General features: G+C 29.5%; 1 protein-coding gene across 1 annotated transcript in view; it reads left to right on the top strand.

Annotated features, from left to right (window-relative positions):
• LOC129907400 (ras-GEF domain-containing family member 1B) overlaps positions 1 to 19767 on the top strand; it is a 281991-nt gene that overhangs the window by 194196 nt on the left and 68028 nt on the right. The window contains exon 11 of the mRNA XM_055983580.1: positions 4647 to 4819. Within this exon, the coding sequence (XP_055839555.1) occupies positions 4647 to 4819 (173 nt within the window). The remainder of the gene's footprint in view (positions 1 to 4646; positions 4820 to 19767) is intronic.

Raw genomic sequence — 19767 nt, 5'->3', positions numbered from 1 at the left:
AAAATTATAATTATTCTTTAGAATGGGAAGGTTCAGAAACGTTAGGGACTAAATATTTAGGTAATTTCTCGGTCTCTGATTGGTCAGCTGTCAAAAAAAATCCTTCCAATTTAGGTGATTTTATTTGAAAGCTGACTGGAAACTTAGGCAAGAAAATTTTCCCTAAAAATTTAGGAAAGTTTTTTTTGTCAACATGACAGCAGATTGTTTTTAATTAAAGAATTATTTTAGCTAAGGGCCAATTTTTCAACAGTCAGTTAAACAGTCAGTTAGTACTTATTCTCCTGATAGAGAAAAAATCATTTTTTCAACAGGCAGATATAGCTTATTCCTATGAATAAAACTATCTGCTTCTTTCAGAGACGAATAAAAATTATTCTAAGGAATAATATCAATAAAAATACTGTGTCAATTGTCAAAGCTGCTTTGAAATAATTTTGACAAAGAATATAGAGGAACACAAGAAAACAAAAACAATTATAAATAAAAAAGACGTTTAGTTTTGAATATTATTGAATTTGACAATTTTTTTTTTTGTTATTCTGTAGAATAAATTATTTTTGATTAAAAAATTCAATGTTGTTATCCGATTGTTTATAAGCCTGATAAATTTATTCGTCGAACAGTTAACTGACTGTTTATTAGAAGATGGAAAAATCGGCTCTAAATTAAATTTATTTGAGTGAAAAACAACTAAAAAGTGCATTATCGGTTATAATTAATATTATTTATTCATTTAAGTTAAGTGAAATTTGGTGTCTGCCCCATGCGGTCTGTGAAATTCTTCAATAAATTTCGAAATTTGACAATAAAATCAGATCCAAACTAATTTAGTCATTTTAATCTTATTTCCGTTCAGAAAATGACGTTGCCTAAATATCTAGTCCCTAATATTGGGCAGGTTCAGAAACGTTAGGGCCTAAATATTTAGATAATTTCTCGCTCTCTGATTGGTCAACTGTCAAAAAAAATCTTTCCAATTTAGGTAATTTTATTGGAAAGCTGACTGGAAAGTTAGGCAAGAAAGTTTTACCTAAACATTTTGTCAACATGACAGATGATTGTTTTTAAATAATGAATTACGTAAGCAAAATTAAATCTATTTGTTTGAAAAACGAGTAAAAAGTGCTTTATCGGTTATAATTTATATTATTTATTTATTAAAGAATAGTGAAATTTGGTGTCTGCGATCTGTAAAAATCTTAGGTAAGTTTCGATATTTGACATCCAATTAAATTTAGTCAATTTACCTTTATTTTCGTTCAGAAAATGACGTAGCCTAAATATCTAGTCCCTAATATTTCCTGAACGTGCCCATTTTCTGAATGTGCCCAATAACAAAAAAAAAAAATGTCAAATTCAAAAATAATCAAAATTAAACGTCATTTTTATTCATAATTGTTTTTGTTTAATTTGCTCTGCTGTATTTTTTATCAAAATTTCTTTCAAAACAGCTTTAACAATTGACACAATATTTTTGTTGAGATTATTATTTAGAATAATTTTTATTCGTCTCTAAAAGAAGTAGATAGTTTTATTTCTATGAATAAGCTACATATATGTATCTGCTCGTTGAAAAATTGATTTAGAGCGGAATTCATAGTCGTTACTCAAGTTAAGATTTATCTCAACTCCAGTAAGTTGAGAAATATTTCAAGCAGTCGCTCAAGGGAATTGAAAATAAGGCTGTCACTTGAGTAAAGAAAAATCTTGTCTTGAGGAAAATTTTTTCTCAAACTCGAAAATTTGACTGATTTGAATTAACTGTCATAAAAAATAAACATTTTTTTTAATAATTCAACTTCGGTTTGATTTGTCGCGATTAAACAATATTTAGAAATAAATAAACTCAAACAAATATTCGCGATTCATTTATTTTATTATAAAATAAGTACAAATTTCAATTGTTAAATACAAAAAAAAAAAAAACTCTCGCAATGTCAATTGACTGAAAAAAAACTTAAGCGTTTCCTCAAGTAAAAAAGCCTCCTCAAAGGTTCACTTGAGAAAAATTTCGACTCCAGTGAAGACTATGAATAAGGATTCGCTTGAGCGAGTGCTTAAGATATTTCTCAACTTGAGTGACGACTATGAATTCTGCTCTTATTCTCTATCTGGGGAATAAGTTCTAACGGACTGTTTAACTGACTATTGACAAATTGGCCCTAAGAAGAATTTCGTAAATGTAAATTTAAAACAAATAAGAATAAAACATTAAATATGTTTTAGGTATATGTGCTCCAAAAAAGTTCACTTGATTTAATTTACTAATAAATTTTTAAGGCTTTACCCATGTTAATTTTATTTAAACCATGAAGATGAGGAATTTTCTCGAAATACATTGTTATAAATATAAATAAAATAAAAAGGGCATTTTATTGAACTAAAGAAGGCGATACAAAGACTTAATATAATTTTCAAAATCCTTAGAGCTGATTAAAAAAATTATGTTTTTATATAATTTTTTGGAAAAAAAAAGTTTAAAAATGCAAATTTAATGCCATATTGTCTCATAAAGTTTTATGTAGAACTTAAATCCTTAAGTTTCGTAACAGCAAATAGCTCTAAATAATAAATTCTATGATTTACGGGTCACTGTGGTGTATGCGTAAAATTTTGTAGTGCAAGAATTCTTCTCATGCTAAAACTTTGATAAATTGATTTATTTGAAACTTTGTACCGATGATTTTTACTCGATTTCAAAGGCAAGGTTTTTAATCTACCTATTCTTTGTGCATCACTCCAATATATTATCGAGGTCAAGCAATTATCTCAAAAACAGCTCTTAAATTTTGATTGAATTTTGTGCAATGAATGTAATGATTCAAGTGTTTTTTAAAAATATGCTTTTAGTATAACTCCAAAAATTCGAATAGTGGAAATATGGCGTTGCCATTCATTTTTGGTAAATCGTTTATATTTTTAAATGAAAAAAATTCATTTTTTAAGAAAAAAAAACATTTTATTCAAGATTTGCACACAGATATTAAAAAAAAAGTTTCGTACAAAAATATAAAGAAAATGTTTTGCTATTGTTTTCTTTTTCATTTTTTTCTCACAACTTAACCGAAATCTTTAATTTCCTGTGGTTAGCTAGCTTAAAGGTCCTTTGCAATATAAGAGCAAGTTCGTGAGAAATAGTGGTTTACTTTCGTTTCTACAGACAAACTTGTTTTTTATTGGGGCTCTTATTTACTTCTACTTAATTATAATTTTTCTCACAAAAAAAAAATGTTTACAGACATTTTTCAAACGAAAATTATTCGTTGTGTAACTCAATTTAGTAAAGGAAATAATGTATATTACATTGAAAATAAAAATCCTATGTGTCGGTTGTTACAATATCTATTTCGGGGAACTGAATTAAATTAAATCCCCTTACACGAGCCGGTTTTTCGCGTTTCAAATAGGTCTTCTGTTGCGTTCTCGGAAATTGCTCCTCCCAAAATGTCATTCTCATTATAACTTTTAAATTCAATGTTATTGTATTGCAAGATCACACTTGTTCCTGAACAGTAAAAACTTATTCACACTGTTTTTAAGATACCCAATTTAACACTTTATGTTGAATTTTCATTTTTCATTACAAATAAATAAGAGAAATCCGGAATCAAAAGTTTAACGTTTTATATAGCTTAAAATTTAAATTCTTGTAAAAGAAGTACAATCCTCTCAAATCAACACAAAAAACCTTCTTATCCTCAAAGTTAATGCAATTTGTTTGTCCTTATTTTATATTTGTGTTGTTTAAATGAACAAATTTTTCACTTCATAGATATACCATTTGGACTTGGTCACGTTTTAAAGTAACTTTAACCATTTTTACCATTGGCTTATCCAAGCAAAGCACATGGCATAAGTTTCATTTCATGGCACATTGTTTTATCCTTTAGATACGAGTATGTACAACAAAACATGTGAACGTTTTTGTTGACCACTACTGCATTGGGATATCTTCTTACAACAGATGCAAGTTACAATCAGCATTAACTCAAAAAAAAGGAAGAAAAAAAAAAAGGAAAACAAAAATTAAGAGCTTTGTGAAAAATTTCATATCACGTCCCATCACCTTTTGTATTATTTTTTGTTTTCTTCTTACTTCTGTATCTTCTTGCCACAAAGTGGTAAAAACATTCTAAAAGAAATAGAAGATAGATATGCTCGCTCTATACTATCTTTACTGTAATTGATGAAAATTTATCTTCGCATAACATTCTTTTTCATGGAGGAACAATTTTGTGTTCGCCACATGTTTCCTCAAGAAAAATCCATTACAGTTTCTCATAACTTCAGCACACACGCTCGGCTTCGGTTCGGGTCGGGTCTCTCTCTCTCTCCATGCAGTCGTCAGTAGCTAGTTCGAGTCCAAGTCCGAGTGGTCAAATGGGGATTTCATTCGTCGCATATGAAATCCCCATTCACAAAGGAAAAAAAGAACAAAAAAATCCTTCTTCTATTGCTAAAAGATGAAGGTCTCCCGATTGTCCTTTATAGTTTATTTTCCAATTTCCACAGCAGTCAGTACGTCGTCAGTAGTCATAGTCAGTAGTCATGATGTGTGTTTTGTGTGTGTGTTTGTAAAGTAATATTGTATTCTTATCCTTGTATCTTCTTCTTCTTCTATTTCATGCCCACATTCTATATAGATTGCCGAATGGTCACATCAACGTAACTGCATTTGATCGGGTAGCAGCTATCGCTGGAGCATTTACCAAGCACATGAGCTCCGTGAAGGCACCATCAACGGCGGACACAACACCTGGTGAATACGAAGCCTTTTGCCGGCACATGCAGAAGACTTCTACACTAAATGAATCCGGTAAGTTTTTGTAGACATAGGTGTATACATTTTGTACTCTTTTCTGGGGTACTTTGTCCTTTTATAGGTATTTTAAACAATAAGAACGACTCTATTCTGTGTCGGTTCGGGGTCCAGGTTTTTCTCCTCACAGTACAACATGCATTCATTCCATATTCGGGTTCAGTGCATTTTTGTCTCATGTGTGTTGTATTGTGAGAGTCTCATTTATGCTTCTGGAAAGATTGTTGGCAGGTGGAAAATTGAAACGTTGAAACGTGTCTATGCGGAATGCAGGACAAAAATACAGAAAATTGGCAATGGCAAGAGAAAAGGAGTCCGAGTCTGAGTTCTTCTTGCAAAACAATCGACTTCTTCATGTGTGTCTAATTGGATGGAGAATTTTCGGGTACTCAAATAATGGAACCGAATCGAATCAGCTGAAGCTTAGAATGCGTATGATTATTATTTTTTTTTTTTTTTTTGAAAGGTGAAAATTCCGATTGCGTTTTCTAGTCTTTTTATCTGTTAATTACTCGAAGCGTGTTTCATTTGAGAAATTAAACCAGTTTGCTATTATTTCAAATGTGAGTATTGGAACTATTGTTCTGTTAAGTATTAGAATGAGATGATTTGGTTGAGTGTTTTTCGTAGGTATAATTTCACCTGGTTTTGGGGTCATGTTCCAGTCAATAGCTTAGCATGCAATTATTACCTTTATTATAAGGACTTTTTGTGAGATGATTTCATCCACCACTGCTCTAGAAAGAATACACGAAACTTTAGGTATCAAAACAAAAAATTAACTCATTTCTCATTACACAGTGAGCCTGAACAAGTTTAAGGTTGACCTAAAATGACGACAAAAACTAAAGATGAGGCTTTGTTCCTGAAGGCCCCAGCATTAATAATCCGTTTTTACCAAAATCGGATTAGCTTCCTTTTTCGAGATACCCCCCGTAAACGTGTTTTTTTCGAGAAAAATTCATATCAACGCACAGTAGTAGGACGAATTTATGGAAAAATAGGCATTTCTAATATCTTGTGTTTTAGTGACTGAAACTACGCAAAGTTGCATTAAGACGTCTATTTACACCTAAATCTATGAATTACACATGAAAACCAGATAAATGGAAACGTTTTAGCCAGGAAATTTATTTTTATTTAATTAAAAGAGTTGAGCAGCGAACTTGTTTGTAGGATTTTCTTTTTATTATTATTTTTTCTTTTCTTTTAAATAATTTTAATTTATGTAAAATAGAACTAATAATAGTTTAGATAATAAAACTCTATAATTTGAATATTCAAACAAATAAGGAAATAACAAAATAAAGAAACAAAACTTTTTATTCATTGTCGATTTCGGAGGTATAACTTAAGTCGTCCGGGTTAAATTCTAGGGGAAAACTAAGATCTATATAATTTTTTGATGAATATTGGTATATATCTCGATCATAATTTGATATATGTGAACTTTTTGACCGGAAATTTGAAAACTGCTAAGAATTTTTGCATTTTTATAGAATTTGATCCCATCATTTTTGATTAAAATGGTAAAATGTTATAAATAATATTGGTTTAAAGAGCATTTTTTAGTTTTAAATTGATGTTTTCACTTACGCAATCATGTATAGCTTTAGTTATATTCAGATTAGAATTCAGTCATTATTCGTTAGCGCTCATGAACCGATTGAGTCTTCTAGAAGACTGCTCCATCTTCTACTTTACTTTGAGGCAATAAAATTTAGTTACTTCCTTTATTTGAGCTTCTACATCTCCTCTGACTTTGAAATCGATTATTTCGAAAATAACTGATTAAAATAACTTGATTTAAAAACTATAAATAAGTGTACAATTCTAGCTTTTGAAAAAATTATCATTCATAACTGTAAGTGTTGCCATTGTTTTTTAATAATTTTTTGTTTGATTTTTTTAGAATATTGCCCCTCCCGCCTAAAGGGGGGGACATAGACCCTCCCTCTCATAACAAAAAATGATTGTATTGAATACCTCTATTAAAAAACATTTTCAATTCTCGGCGACTAAGTTATCGTACTCGAGCCTTGCGTTGATATGAATTTTTCTCGAAAAAAACACGTTTACGGGGGGTATCTCGAAAAAGGAAGCTAATCCGATTTTGGTAAAAACGGATTATTATTGCTGAGGCCTTCAGGAACAAAGTCTCATCTTTAGTTTTTGTCGTCATTTTAGGTCAACCTTAAACCTGTTCAGGCTCACTGTGATTAGTCTTTCAGAAATCCAATGGCAGTTTCACTAAAAACGAAAATTAAAGGTAAACTTAATTTCCAATACGCACTTCACGAACAGCTCTGTTATAGGTACGATGACCATCCGTCCCGGTTTACCCGGGACTGTCCCGTATTTCTATAGCTTGTCCCTGGTTTTTATTTAGGAAACCCGGGACGTATAAGTGTCCCGTATTTTGTAATTTGTCCCGTGATTGTCCCGTATTCCCACATTCTCTGATTTTTGTATTCAAAATTTTATTTACTTTGTACGAAAAACAAGAAAACAGTGGTTGGAAAATAAAAGTTTTTTTAATCAATTATATAATTTAATTCCAGCTTGTTTTTGTCAGGTTGGAAAGCTACACCAGAAAATTTTTTTTTGGCATAACGAACAACATAATGAAAGAGAAAGAACACAGCTAAATTTCAAAACTTTTCAGGACGGTTGAATTCAATATTACAAAATTTCAAAATCATTTAAAATAAAATTAAAATGTTAAAAAACAGCTCTCACAATTTTGATAAAACAAATTTTTTCAGAAGTTATTAACAGTTCCTGTTATAAAACCGTTTTCTTGATTTTTGACTTCCTCGTAAACGACTTTAATGATTTCAACGAGAATGTTCGTGAAATCTCATTTTTTTTTTTTTTTTTTTTTTTTTTGAAAAACCAATGTTTTCAAAACGATCCAACAAATTTTTTACTGGTCCCGGGTTTCACTTTTAGAAATATGGTCACCGTAGTTATAGGTCAAAAACGTAGAATAGCATTAGGAAATACGAGAAGAAAATTAATAAAAAGAACAAGCACCTCAAAGCTTTTAAATATTATAAAACTTTGTAGCTTAACGAACTGTCAAAACAAGAAAATGTGACACTGTAAGAGTGTTTGAAAGGGAAACCTATGGTAATTTTTGAAAATGTGAAAAACATCACGATGTACTCGGAAAGTGCATGTTCAAGTTAACACTCTTGCTGAAAAACACTGAAATTCAATCATAATTATGTTATAAATTTTAATCCAAAAAATTAAGAATACAAAAACAAGAACATTTTTTGTTTGAGTTTGTAAAATAAAAGGTTCGAAAGCTATATCTTTAAAAATACAAATTTAACGACCTCAGTTTTTCGGAACAGTAGTTAGAAAACTTTTTAGAATTAAAAAACAAATTAAAAAACCTTAATAATACGAAAAACGGGGGCTATAAGTTTTTTGTTTTCTGTCCCTAACTTGCAAATATTGAGCTCAGAGGTCCACATTTTGGAACATTTTTAGGAACAAAATTAATAAATTTTATCCAGGAGTTTGCGTGCTGTGTATTTTTTAGGGGTTTCCTTCAAAATTTTGGGCTCACTAATTTTTTTCATTGAAAATTAACCGAAGCATGGCCATTTGAATATAGCTTTTGTTCCGATTTTTAGTTTTACTCAAGTAAAACAGAAACATTTGAGGGGAAAGTACGGGTTTAATACAATCATTGTTGACTATGGGAGGGGGGTCTATCTCCCTCCGTTTTGGAGAGGGGGCAGTTTTTTTTAAATACTAAAAATAAAAAAAAAAAAATTATGACAAACAACAAAATTTATTTGCATCATTATGGCCTTGTGTTCAATTTTTGTGTATGTGCATTTTTATAAATACAGATCGAATGGATAGACGGAGAGCCATTAGCTTTGGTCTATTGCATAGAACAACATTTAATACTAACTCGTTTATTGTTTTCAATGACCAGAAAAACAATTCTTGTAAAATCAGCGACCAACGAAAAGTTTCTCTTGAAAAACGAAAAAAAATACTCAAATGAGTTTTAAACAAAAGATCCCAGGCAAATTAGTAAATCAAATTGCATTTTTCGCGGGACAAATTTTTTTCATGGAACTGGGTTTGGGTGTATGTCCTTATCGTAAAAGTGAAGTTTTTGGGATGATAGGACATCGGGAACAGCCGCCATCTTGGAAAAGAGGTCGGTGCCGTTTTTATTTCTTAGCTCCATTTTTACTCATTTGAACCAAAAATGTCTAAGAACAGACTTATTCACAATTAATTTAGTATGAAAAGTGTCTTTGAACCATTTCAAAGTTAGGCTTAGTTTTCGAGTTAAATCAAAAAAACTGAAAACCGACCAGTGTTGCCGTTTTCTCAGAAATGCACCAATGGATTTAGTAGCACTTTTGGCTCTTGTATTCTTTTATGTCAAGAAATCATAATAATCAGCAATAAAAACTCTTGCACGAATTGGTTATTTAATTCATCAATATTTTTAGTTAGGTAATTTCTATTTTTTTTTATCTTGTCTAGTTCTCGCTTAGAAATCGTTTTTTTTTTTTTTTTTTTTTGAAAAATTCAACGCTAAACCAAACACTATTTACAAAGCTAATTTTTGTTCGCGCTCAAAGCTGTTTTATGAAACCTTTTTTACTCTTTTTCCCTTGAAATATTAATAACTGAGATATCAAAAAAGTTTTTACGTTTGTACTTTTGCAAAAAAATTGCCAATGTTGTTCAGCTCTTTCAATTTCTTATCATGATTAAGAGGTACAATGACTAAATACACTGGTCAACAAGGTTTTTGCCACAAGAACCAAAATATACTTTTCTAGTATTTTTTGGGGTGCTGAATCCGAATCTGAAGTCAGAAAAATTTGATTGGTCTTCGTTTTTAAAATATTATCGTTAGAAAATGTCAAAAACGTAATTTTGGATGTTTTCGAGGTTATGTTTTTATGTGGAGTAATTCATTATGAATAAATTTGTAACGTTGCCTATAAGAGCAAGTTTTATTCTTTCAAAAAATGTTTAAATCTTTCCGATATCTCTTTTATTGCCCGAGATATTTAAAATTTAAGTAGTGGTCTTTGAATCAGAAACAACACCAACCAACCAAATTAAACTTTTTTTGCCACAAGAATCAAAATATACTTTTCTGAAGGTTTTTGGGATTCTGAACTCGAATCCACAATCAGAAAAATTCTATAAGCCTTCGTTCTTGAAATATAACCGTTATAAAATGCAAAAAAAGGGTTTTTTTATAACGGTTATACATATTTCAAGAACGGAGGCTAATAGAATTTTTCCGATTGCAGATTTGAGTTCAGAAACTCGAAAACCTTCAGAAAAGTATATTTTGGTTCTTGTGGCAAAAATTCTTTGACCAGTTACTCGAACTTTAGATTAAGTTTAGTTTCTCTTTGGCTTATTAAATGAAACTTAAGATATCTCGAGCAATAAAAGAGATATCGGGAAAATTTAAACAGTTTTTGAAAGAAGAATATATGTTCTTATAATAACCGTTACAAATTTGTTTGTAATGAATTACCCCACATAAAAACAGAACCTCAAAAACTGCCAAAATGACGTTTTTTTAGAATTTTATAACGGTAATATTTCAAAAACGGAGGCCAATCAAATTTTTCTGACCCAAATACTACTAGAAAAGTATATTTTGGTTCTTGTGGCAAAAAAAAAGTTAAATTTTGTTAACTAGTGATATCGAAATAAAACCGTAATTTTACATTTTTTAAAGTTTAATATGTGGAAAATAAAACAATTCTTTTCTAAAACTAAATAATTTTGTAAATTATTTAATTCGAAAGTTTAGGTACATTATTCATAGGTAACATAAATATTAGTCGAAGAAAAAAATACTTATTTTTTTTAGTTTGTTTGAAAGTATCTCTTAGCAAATCTTAGAACTAAAACTAGTGAAAAAATTGCTGCTTGTATTGTAACTCTTTTGAATGACTTCAGTCGACTTTTTTGTCGACGTTTTCAACTTTTGTTAAATTTAATACCAAAAATAAATAAAAGGCCTAGAACAAACGAACAAATAACTCATTTTTTTCGAAATTATATTTTCCCATATATTTTACTTTCAATTCCATTGTCCATACATTTCAGTATTTATAAGCATTTAAGAAGCTACTAAAAGCTTCTATAAAGTTTTAAAGAAAGTGGGATGTTAGTTTATGGTTGGTTTTTACATTTTTTGGTTTTTACATTTTCGTTGTTCCCCACTCAAAAATTGGTTGCATATGTGTTTTGTATTACACACGTGAAAATTCAGCTTTTTAGGTGAAGTGTAAGTTGGGCGCTCAACAGGATCAAAGTTTTTGCTCACATGCTGTTATAGCTGGGTCCTCATGCCTAGTAATTAACTCTTGTTTTGATTTATCAAGTGGATTAAGTTATGATGTGGTAAAGTTTTTCATAAAAAACCAATAGTTAAGTGATATTTTCACAGATAATAATTTTTATTCATTTAAATTCGTCTGTAAGTATTTTTTGCTTAAAGTAAACAAAACAGAATTAATCAATGAAATACGAGCTAGTGACTCAAAACCAAAGAAACATGAAAATCATTTACATGGTTGTCGGGAACATGCGTGCTTATCATGTTTAAGCCAAATTCCAACCTCAAGCCAAGTCCTAATACAATATAATCAGATATTAAGGGTAAGGTAAGGGTAACAAAGTCTAATATTCCAAAGCTGATGAGCGCCCTCTTCCTTTTACTTTTGAGGGCTAAAACTTTCAGCATGTGTTGGTATTGATGTCTGTAGCAAAATAATGCGTGGGGAACTAATGAATTATATGGTTTATTTTTTTGCCTTATAACGTGGACCACACTATGGTTAATGTTCCTTTGGTATAGCTCTAATATTAGATATTGTGATCTTTTTACATTGACACAAATGAGTTAACACATTTTATATTTTTAAAAAAATATTAAAAATTTTTTTCTCTAGGACTTAAATTTTAAAGTACCGCAAAGTCAAATTTAATGTGAACTAAATGGATTTAAAAAATAAATAACTTAATTTTGCATTATTTTTATGAAATAGAACTTCTTCGAATGAGTTAATACTAAATACAGCAGTATTAAATCCCTTCTAAAAACCCTTTCACTTTTTTTGTTCGATTTAAAACAAAAAATATCAATAAAAACAGATGATTTTTGTAACTGACCCGAAAACATGTTTTTTTTTTCTTAAAATATCAATAAATGACATCAATAAAATTTTAAAAGAACTAATAAAACCTACCACAGAATTAGATAAGACGACCCGATATTTATCTCCTTCTTCTAAACAAACCTTATCTTGTAATTAGCTATTTTTTTTTCAATTCCATGAAATCATAGTCCAAAAAAAACACTCAAAAATCTAGATACTCCAACTCTAGCAGGTCATAAGAAATAACTTTTTTCCCATTTTGCAATTTAAAGTCCAAAAAAAATAAAAAGGTCAAAAACCATGACACAAAAATTGCGTGGCAGATATCAAAAGAAATGATAACAAGCCATATCTTTAAATATAATGGAAAACCCTTATTAAGGGTCAGCTTTTCTTTTATCATTATATTCTCAAGCAACAAAAACAAAAGAAAACCGTTAAAGAAGTTTTTTTTTTTTTGTATTTTCTATCCCGCATCCTTAACATCTTTTTCAGAAAATCTTAAAGTTTCGCTGACTTTTAGGTCTCTCCGTAGTCCGACACCAAAAAAGAAAAACTCATTTTCTGCCTACTAAGGCAGAATGGAAATATCTCTCCATTTCTTATAATAAAAACATTAAGTGCTAAAGGTTGGTGGAAAGAACAAAAAGTCTGGCAAAAAGATAAACAAGAAACTCTCTCTCATGAAAAAGTCTGAAAAGGATATTATATGGGATCTTTTGGAATGAGTTAAATAGCTTGCGTATAGTAGAAAAACGAATCGTTGTTAAACAATTTTGAACTTATATTCTCAATAACCAACTAATTTCGCAAGGAAATCAATGAAAATTTAATTAATTCCCTTGCCTCGTCCCGTTTTGTCCCGTTTAGACGAATGACTGCTATATGGCAGCATAGTGGTTTGTTGAAATTGTATGTGGGTTAAGTTTTTGGCACAATTCATTTATTGTTATGCTCTTTCTTTGTCGAAGGAGGGGAGAAGGGGTTGGGGGTTGAAAAACCCTCCTTTCGCCCTCGCATCATTTGAAAAGAAGGAAAACTTTTGCAATTGTCTCGGCTTTGATAAATGAATATAGGACGTGATATTTTTGCAAGAAATATTTTTCTTCAAGTCAAGTTGTGTTGTGTTGAGAAAACTCTATTTCTCTTCTTCTACTACATTCTGAAGTGCCTGGAAATGGTTGTATGAAAAGGGAGCTGCAATTCATTATTGTTTTTCTTTTTATTTCCGTGACGCATTTTGATTTTGGTCACCCGAGGGTCTATAGATGATGTGCTAGGGACTGAGAATTGTATCCTTTTTGTTGCCTGGTTGTGTTGTAAAAGCAATCAGCGTTGGTAACGATTGTTAGACCCTTTTAGCTTCTGGCGCCCTTGTTACATTTTATCCAAGTTGATCATAGAATTGATGATGGTATACTACAAAAGGTGGGGGCAGTGGGAGATTTCGGATAGACTTGTTTCTTTTCCAATGTGTAAGAAATAAAAGAAATGCCTTTTATGATTAAGGCGGAGGAGGCGGGAGGTTCATTCTTATGTCTTTTTTTGTTTTATTTTCATATCACAAAATAATGATAGGTCATCTCACATTCTGAGAGTAAACTTTTATTATGAAATAGAAACATAAAAGTTCAACCACGACAAAAAAGGATTGCTTTTTTGTATTAAAACCGACACGGACACGCACGAGACGATTTATTTTATTATCTTTCCGAACAATTAGAAGAGAAATCAAACAACAAAACAAAAAGTAGGTATACTGTGCTGATGGGGAAAAATGAGTTGATTAGAGTAATGCAATTAGATTAAGGGAAATGGTCTATATAATTCGATCCAATAACGAATTCGGACGAAGAATGATGTTTGGTATAATGTGATTGGTAAAGTATCAGTGCATAATGATGGTAGCATTTCGATTTTATTGTGGTATATCTTTTGAGGTGTCGATAGCGCTGATAGCATGCAATTTGTTTTGGATTGATTTTGCATATATTTAGGGAGAAAACACAGTCAAATATTTATAGGGCTGTTATATGTATTGTGGAATCCAATATTGATCTCGTGAAATTATATGTTTAGACTTTTATGTTTAAATAATAAACATTGTACGTGCATATGGGAAAGGATATTTAGTAGGAAATTTAACTTGCTTTGTTGCAGTTATTGTTCCTTTACTTTGTTGCAATTTTAGCTTTTCGAAATAGATAGACATGATGTAAACAGCCGTAAATTTGGAATAAGGACATAGAGTATTAGAGTACAATCGTTAAAATTAGAAGGTTGTATTTCTTGATAAAATGGGTTTTATGGTACCCATTTTTATTTTTTCGATCTGAGGCGTATAGTAAGTTTGTATCTACAAAATATACATATGTACATACATTAAGAGTAAAGGGGAAAATAAGTATTTTATTGTTTAAATGTGATGTAATTATACAGTAATCTTAGTACATTATTCAATGTTGTTATACAAAATTTTAAGTTTTAGTTTGTAGGTCCCCCTGGGGCTCTCTTGGACCGTAAACAATTTAATACAAGACAAATATTAAAATTTTTTAGTTAATAAAAAATGTATTAAAATGTAATATAGTTGTATTAAAAAATAGTACAGTTTATATTAGAATTTAATACCAAATGTATTAAATTTCAATTATTGCATATTAAAATTTAATCTTTTCATATTAATTTCTAATAAGAATTTTATTAAAAGAAAATACAAAAATATTTCAATTCAATACCAAATGTATTTAAAGTTAATAATATGTATTCTTTTCCTAAATTTATTATTGAAAATAATATAATAATGGTGATATTATTGTCTCTATTTTATTTGTTTCACAAACTGCGGCATGTAAAATCTTATTGCCGATAAAAATTCATCTGCAATGTATGTATTTTGCTTCGAAAAAACACAAAGCGCCTTAAAATTAGTACAAATTTACAAATATTAATTATATTTTTTTTAGAAAAGGTACCTCAAACAATAGATTTTTTTCATTTTGAAAATGGCTGCTGCTGACAGTACACATAAAAAGGTAATATCTTCCAAACTGACATTGGTCGCCAAATTGTCAAAACATGAATATTTGGCGAAATATGTCAGCTACCGTAAATCTTATTTCTTTTATTTACCGACAAAAAACGCACAAAAACCGAAAAAACACGCACACCACTAATTTGTGAACAATTATTCACCATTTTCCGCGAAGAAACACAAGGAAATTTGTTATTTTTTAATTTATAATTTTTTCAAATGACATTTTAAATTAAAACAAAAACAAATTTCCTGTTTACTGCGATTTAAATATAAAAATTAAAGGCCGACCTGACAGATTGGTGCCCATTTTTGACAAACAAATTTTGACAACGTTCGGAATATATTACCTTATTATGTGTACTGTGGCTGCTTACGTTTGCTTAAAATTTAATATTCTCGTATTACAATTTAATACTTTTTATATTAGTTTTTAATAAATTTGTATTATATTTGAATACAATTATTATATTAAAATGTAATACAATATACTCAAATATAATACAAAAATATTAAAATCTAGTACAGCGGTATTAAAATTCAATACAAGATTAGAATTTAACCCAATGAAATGAAATTTAATACAAAAAAGATTAAAAATAATTTTAATATTTTGGAAATTAAAATGTAATATTTTTTGTATTGAAAATTGCTTTAATACAAGAGCTGTATTAAAAAATACTCCAGAATTTTTAACCGTGTGTTTTTCAATAATTTTTTATATTTTTTTAATAGTTTACTTTGAGAAAATGTCACTTTTCATGGATGCTACCCTGGTTCATCGATTTATAAGACATTATCACGTCAAAAACTGTATTTAAGGTGCAAAAATGGATCTTTTTTCAAGAAAAAATACCAAAGATCAATTACACTGGTCATCAAAATTTAACTTTTTTTTTCCACAAGAACTAAAATATACTTTTCTAGTAGTTTTTGGAGTGCTGAATCCGAATCTGAAGTCCGTTTTTGAAATATTACCTTTATAAAATGCTAAAAATCGTCATTTTGGCTATTTTCAAGGTTCTGTTTTTATGTGGGGTAATTTATTATAAACAAATTTGTAACGATGATTATAAGAACAGATATTTTTCTTTCAAAAACTGTATAAATTTTCCCGATATCTTTTTTATTGCTCGAGATATCTTAAGTTTCAATTAATAAGCCAAAGAGAAACTAAACTTAATCTAAGTTTAAGTCACTGGTCACAGAATTTTTGCCACAAGAACCAAAATATACTTTTCTGAAGGTTTTTGGGTTACTGAAGTCGAATCCGCAATCAGAAAAACTCTATTAGCCTCCGTTCTTGAAATATTACCGTTATACAAAAAAAAAACTTTTTTTGCATTTTATAACGGTAATATTTCAAGAACGAAGGCAAATAGAATTTTTCTGATTGCGGATTCGAGCTCAGCAACCCAAAAACCTTCAGAAAATAATTATTTTGGTTCTTGTGGCAAAAAAAGTTTAAATTGGTTGGCCTGTGTTGTTTCTGATTCAAAGACCGCTACTTAAATTTTAAATATCTCGGGCATTAATAGAGATATCAGAAAGATTTAAATATTATTTGAAAGAATAAAACCAGTTCTTATAGGCAACGTTACAAATGAACTACCCCACATAAAAACATAGCCTCGAAAACAGCCAAATTGACGTTTTTTGACAGTTTCTAACGGTAATATTTCAAAAACGGAGGCTAATAACAATTTTTTGACTTCGAGTTCAGCACATCAAAAACTACTAGAAAAGTATATTTTGGTTGTTGTGGCAAAAACCTTGTTGACCAGTGTTATTATATTAAAAAAAATTTAATATTTTGACTTTTGTAAAAAGTGTCCTATCTCCTACACTATTATATCAAGTTATGCCATCCGTACAAAAAAAATTTAAATACTAGTAACAATCAAACATGATAACTACATATTACAATCATTGAGCAAGCGAAAAAAGTGGATCTCGAAAGTCCGTCTGTCCGCTCTAACGATTTTGAAAGCATTTTTAACTCAATTTTATTTAAAATGTTGATTTTTCTATATAATGTGCGTTGCTAAATATACTTTAAATCAAGAAAAGTTTGATTTTGTATGTATTTTTTTTTTCAATATTCAGTTCATCTATACCTACACTAAGGGACAAAATGAATTAAAGTCTTTGTTTCAAAAATGAACTACTTTGATTTATGTGACTTTAAGATACGAAACCATCAAAAATTTACCTTTTTACCACTTTGATTTTAAAATGTTCATCTACAACGCAAAATCATTCCGAATAATAGTTAAATCAATGTGGTTTTCATTGATTTTATGTTGTTTTATGGTGGATTTTAGCTCAGTGTACATAAATGGCTTTTTAAAACTTCTTTGTGAGAAAAAAAAAAAACAAAACTACTATAATTAATTACAAATTTATCCTTCACACTTTCTTTGTTACACACTTGTAACAGTTTTATTTCAATTTCAATTATTTCACCGAAATGTTCCCATAAGCGGCTTAATTGCTCCCTTCCTCCACACAACTCCATCTCCTCTAAATAGAACAACATTAATCTTAAGTTTAATTAAAATTCTAAAGTCAAAGTGGTCCTTGGTGGTTCAATCTATTACAAAAATCCTTTTTGTTTATACGTATTCATGTGTATAAGTTAGGTTATGGAGTAGTATGATGTTCAAATCAACCCGCATGTGTTTTGTTATTACAAAAACGATAATTTACATATATAAATTATGTTTTGTTTTTTTTTTTTTGGTTTATCTTAAACCACTGATTTAAAAATATGATCTCATGAGAATTGTAAAATTGTCTTACCACCATTGCCATATCTCTACCGCCATCGCTTTAATGAACTGCAAAACATCATTAATTAAGGCATTCAGCTCGAAAAAAAAAAAAAACAACTTGAAAAGTAATAAACCGACAACATCTATGCGATACTTTGTGTGACAAAGCTCAACAGAGTTGATAATGTTCACGGCCTAAGGATCGTTGTGAAATTAATGTTTTCCACACCAGACCACTAAGTGAATTAAACTTGGAAGGATTGTCGACTCTGATAGCACAGTAAGTTGACTCTCCAGCTATACCATTTCGAAATGAAAATTTATACTCGCTCGCGTTGTTGTAATTTAATTACACTTTTTAAGATGTATATTTTCCATTTTGTTTGGTAATTTACATTGGAGTTACGCCTGCAATTCATATGATATTCTCGCTTATATTTACTTTATTACATGATTTTAAGATTACACTATGCCATTTTTCATGGCTTACAACCACTTAATTGCATTTTACTTATATTTTTTTGTATTTTTTTTTTTTTTTAATTTACAAACATTTGAGTATCGTAAATTATATCATTTAATTTGTATGCAGTTACAGATGCAGATTGATGTTTAATTTTGTTCACGAATTTGTGTAAAAAGTAAATCAAATTTGAACATATTGAATTATAATGAATCCAATAAATCAATCTTTCGTTGAACTATAATTAATATTTAAAAAAAAAGTCAGTGAGTGCTTTAATTATAGTTTCTTGATTTTTTATTTTATTCACTTAAATTTGAATTTTCTCGCTTTAATCTAACAGAAGTTAAGAAGTTTTAAACAGTTTTTACTTTCAATCCTTAAAGAATGATTTTACAAAAGTTAAAGAGACAGAGATAATATTAAGTATTTACATAAATGAAATTATATTGACATTAATCAATTTGCTTTGACAAAGTTTTAATACGCTTAAATGCCTAGAAGTCTCTTTTTGATTGTCATCACCATTAATAAGCCTACTGGGCTTACTACCGCCGCTATTGACTGTGTGGATCAAAGGATAAAATAATTTTAACATTATATAACCGGCCGCGGCGCCTATATTATTGGTCGTATAAATGCTACTTAAGAGAATGATGGTGTTCAAGTTCAATACATAAAAGCAATTTAAACGTTGCCATAAGGGTTTATTATAAGAAGATAATATTTAGTATAGATACCTAGAGGGCAAGTTAAATTGTTATATTTGGTTGAAGAAACTTTGGTTTTGTGTTGACAAAAATTATTTTGTCACTTTTAATGTATTACAATGCATGTTTTATAGCAAAATATAAAAATAATTTGGTTTTTAACGGAAATTAATTTATAACGTGAAGTGAAGGCATTTAAAATAAAATGATCTTACAAAAAAATGGCAGCCATTGAAAAGGGCATGGAATGCGTTCCATCATCGGTGGTATTGCACATACACATTGTTCTATATCACTAAAAAAATCATTGTATGGAGGAAAATTAGGCGCTTTAAAATAACATGATGCTTACTTTAAATCCCATCTACTTAAAGTAACAAGATTTCTAATTAAAATCAAATGAATCCGTTTAAATTCTGTTAAATTTGAAATAAAATTTTTTTTTAATTTTAAAAGTATTTTCTTAAAAAAAAAAACTCGAATTCAATTTTAAAGTTCAAGTGACCTCAACCAGTGTTGCCAGGACCGGTTATTTATAGCCATACCGGCTCCTTCAAGTTTTCTCCGGCTCCTTCAAATTCTAATTTCAGATTTATCAAAATTTGGCTCCTTAAGTTTTCAATTTGGCGATTTTTGGCTCTTTCAAAACTAAAAACTTTTATAATAAAAGAACTTGATTTATTTATATTTTATTATGATCACACCTTAAAAGTCTTCGAAGTTTAACTCAACTTCTTCGAAGTAGAATCTGACATCTTGCTGAATAGCGCAATTGTGAATTTACCT

This window comes from Episyrphus balteatus, chromosome 1 (assembly GCF_945859705.1).
Source record: "Episyrphus balteatus chromosome 1, idEpiBalt1.1, whole genome shotgun sequence".
In the NCBI taxonomy this organism is placed as follows: domain Eukaryota; kingdom Metazoa; phylum Arthropoda; class Insecta; order Diptera; family Syrphidae; genus Episyrphus; species Episyrphus balteatus.
The sequence above is the reverse complement of the archived record's forward strand: the minus strand, read 5'-3'. Positions and strand labels throughout refer to the sequence as shown.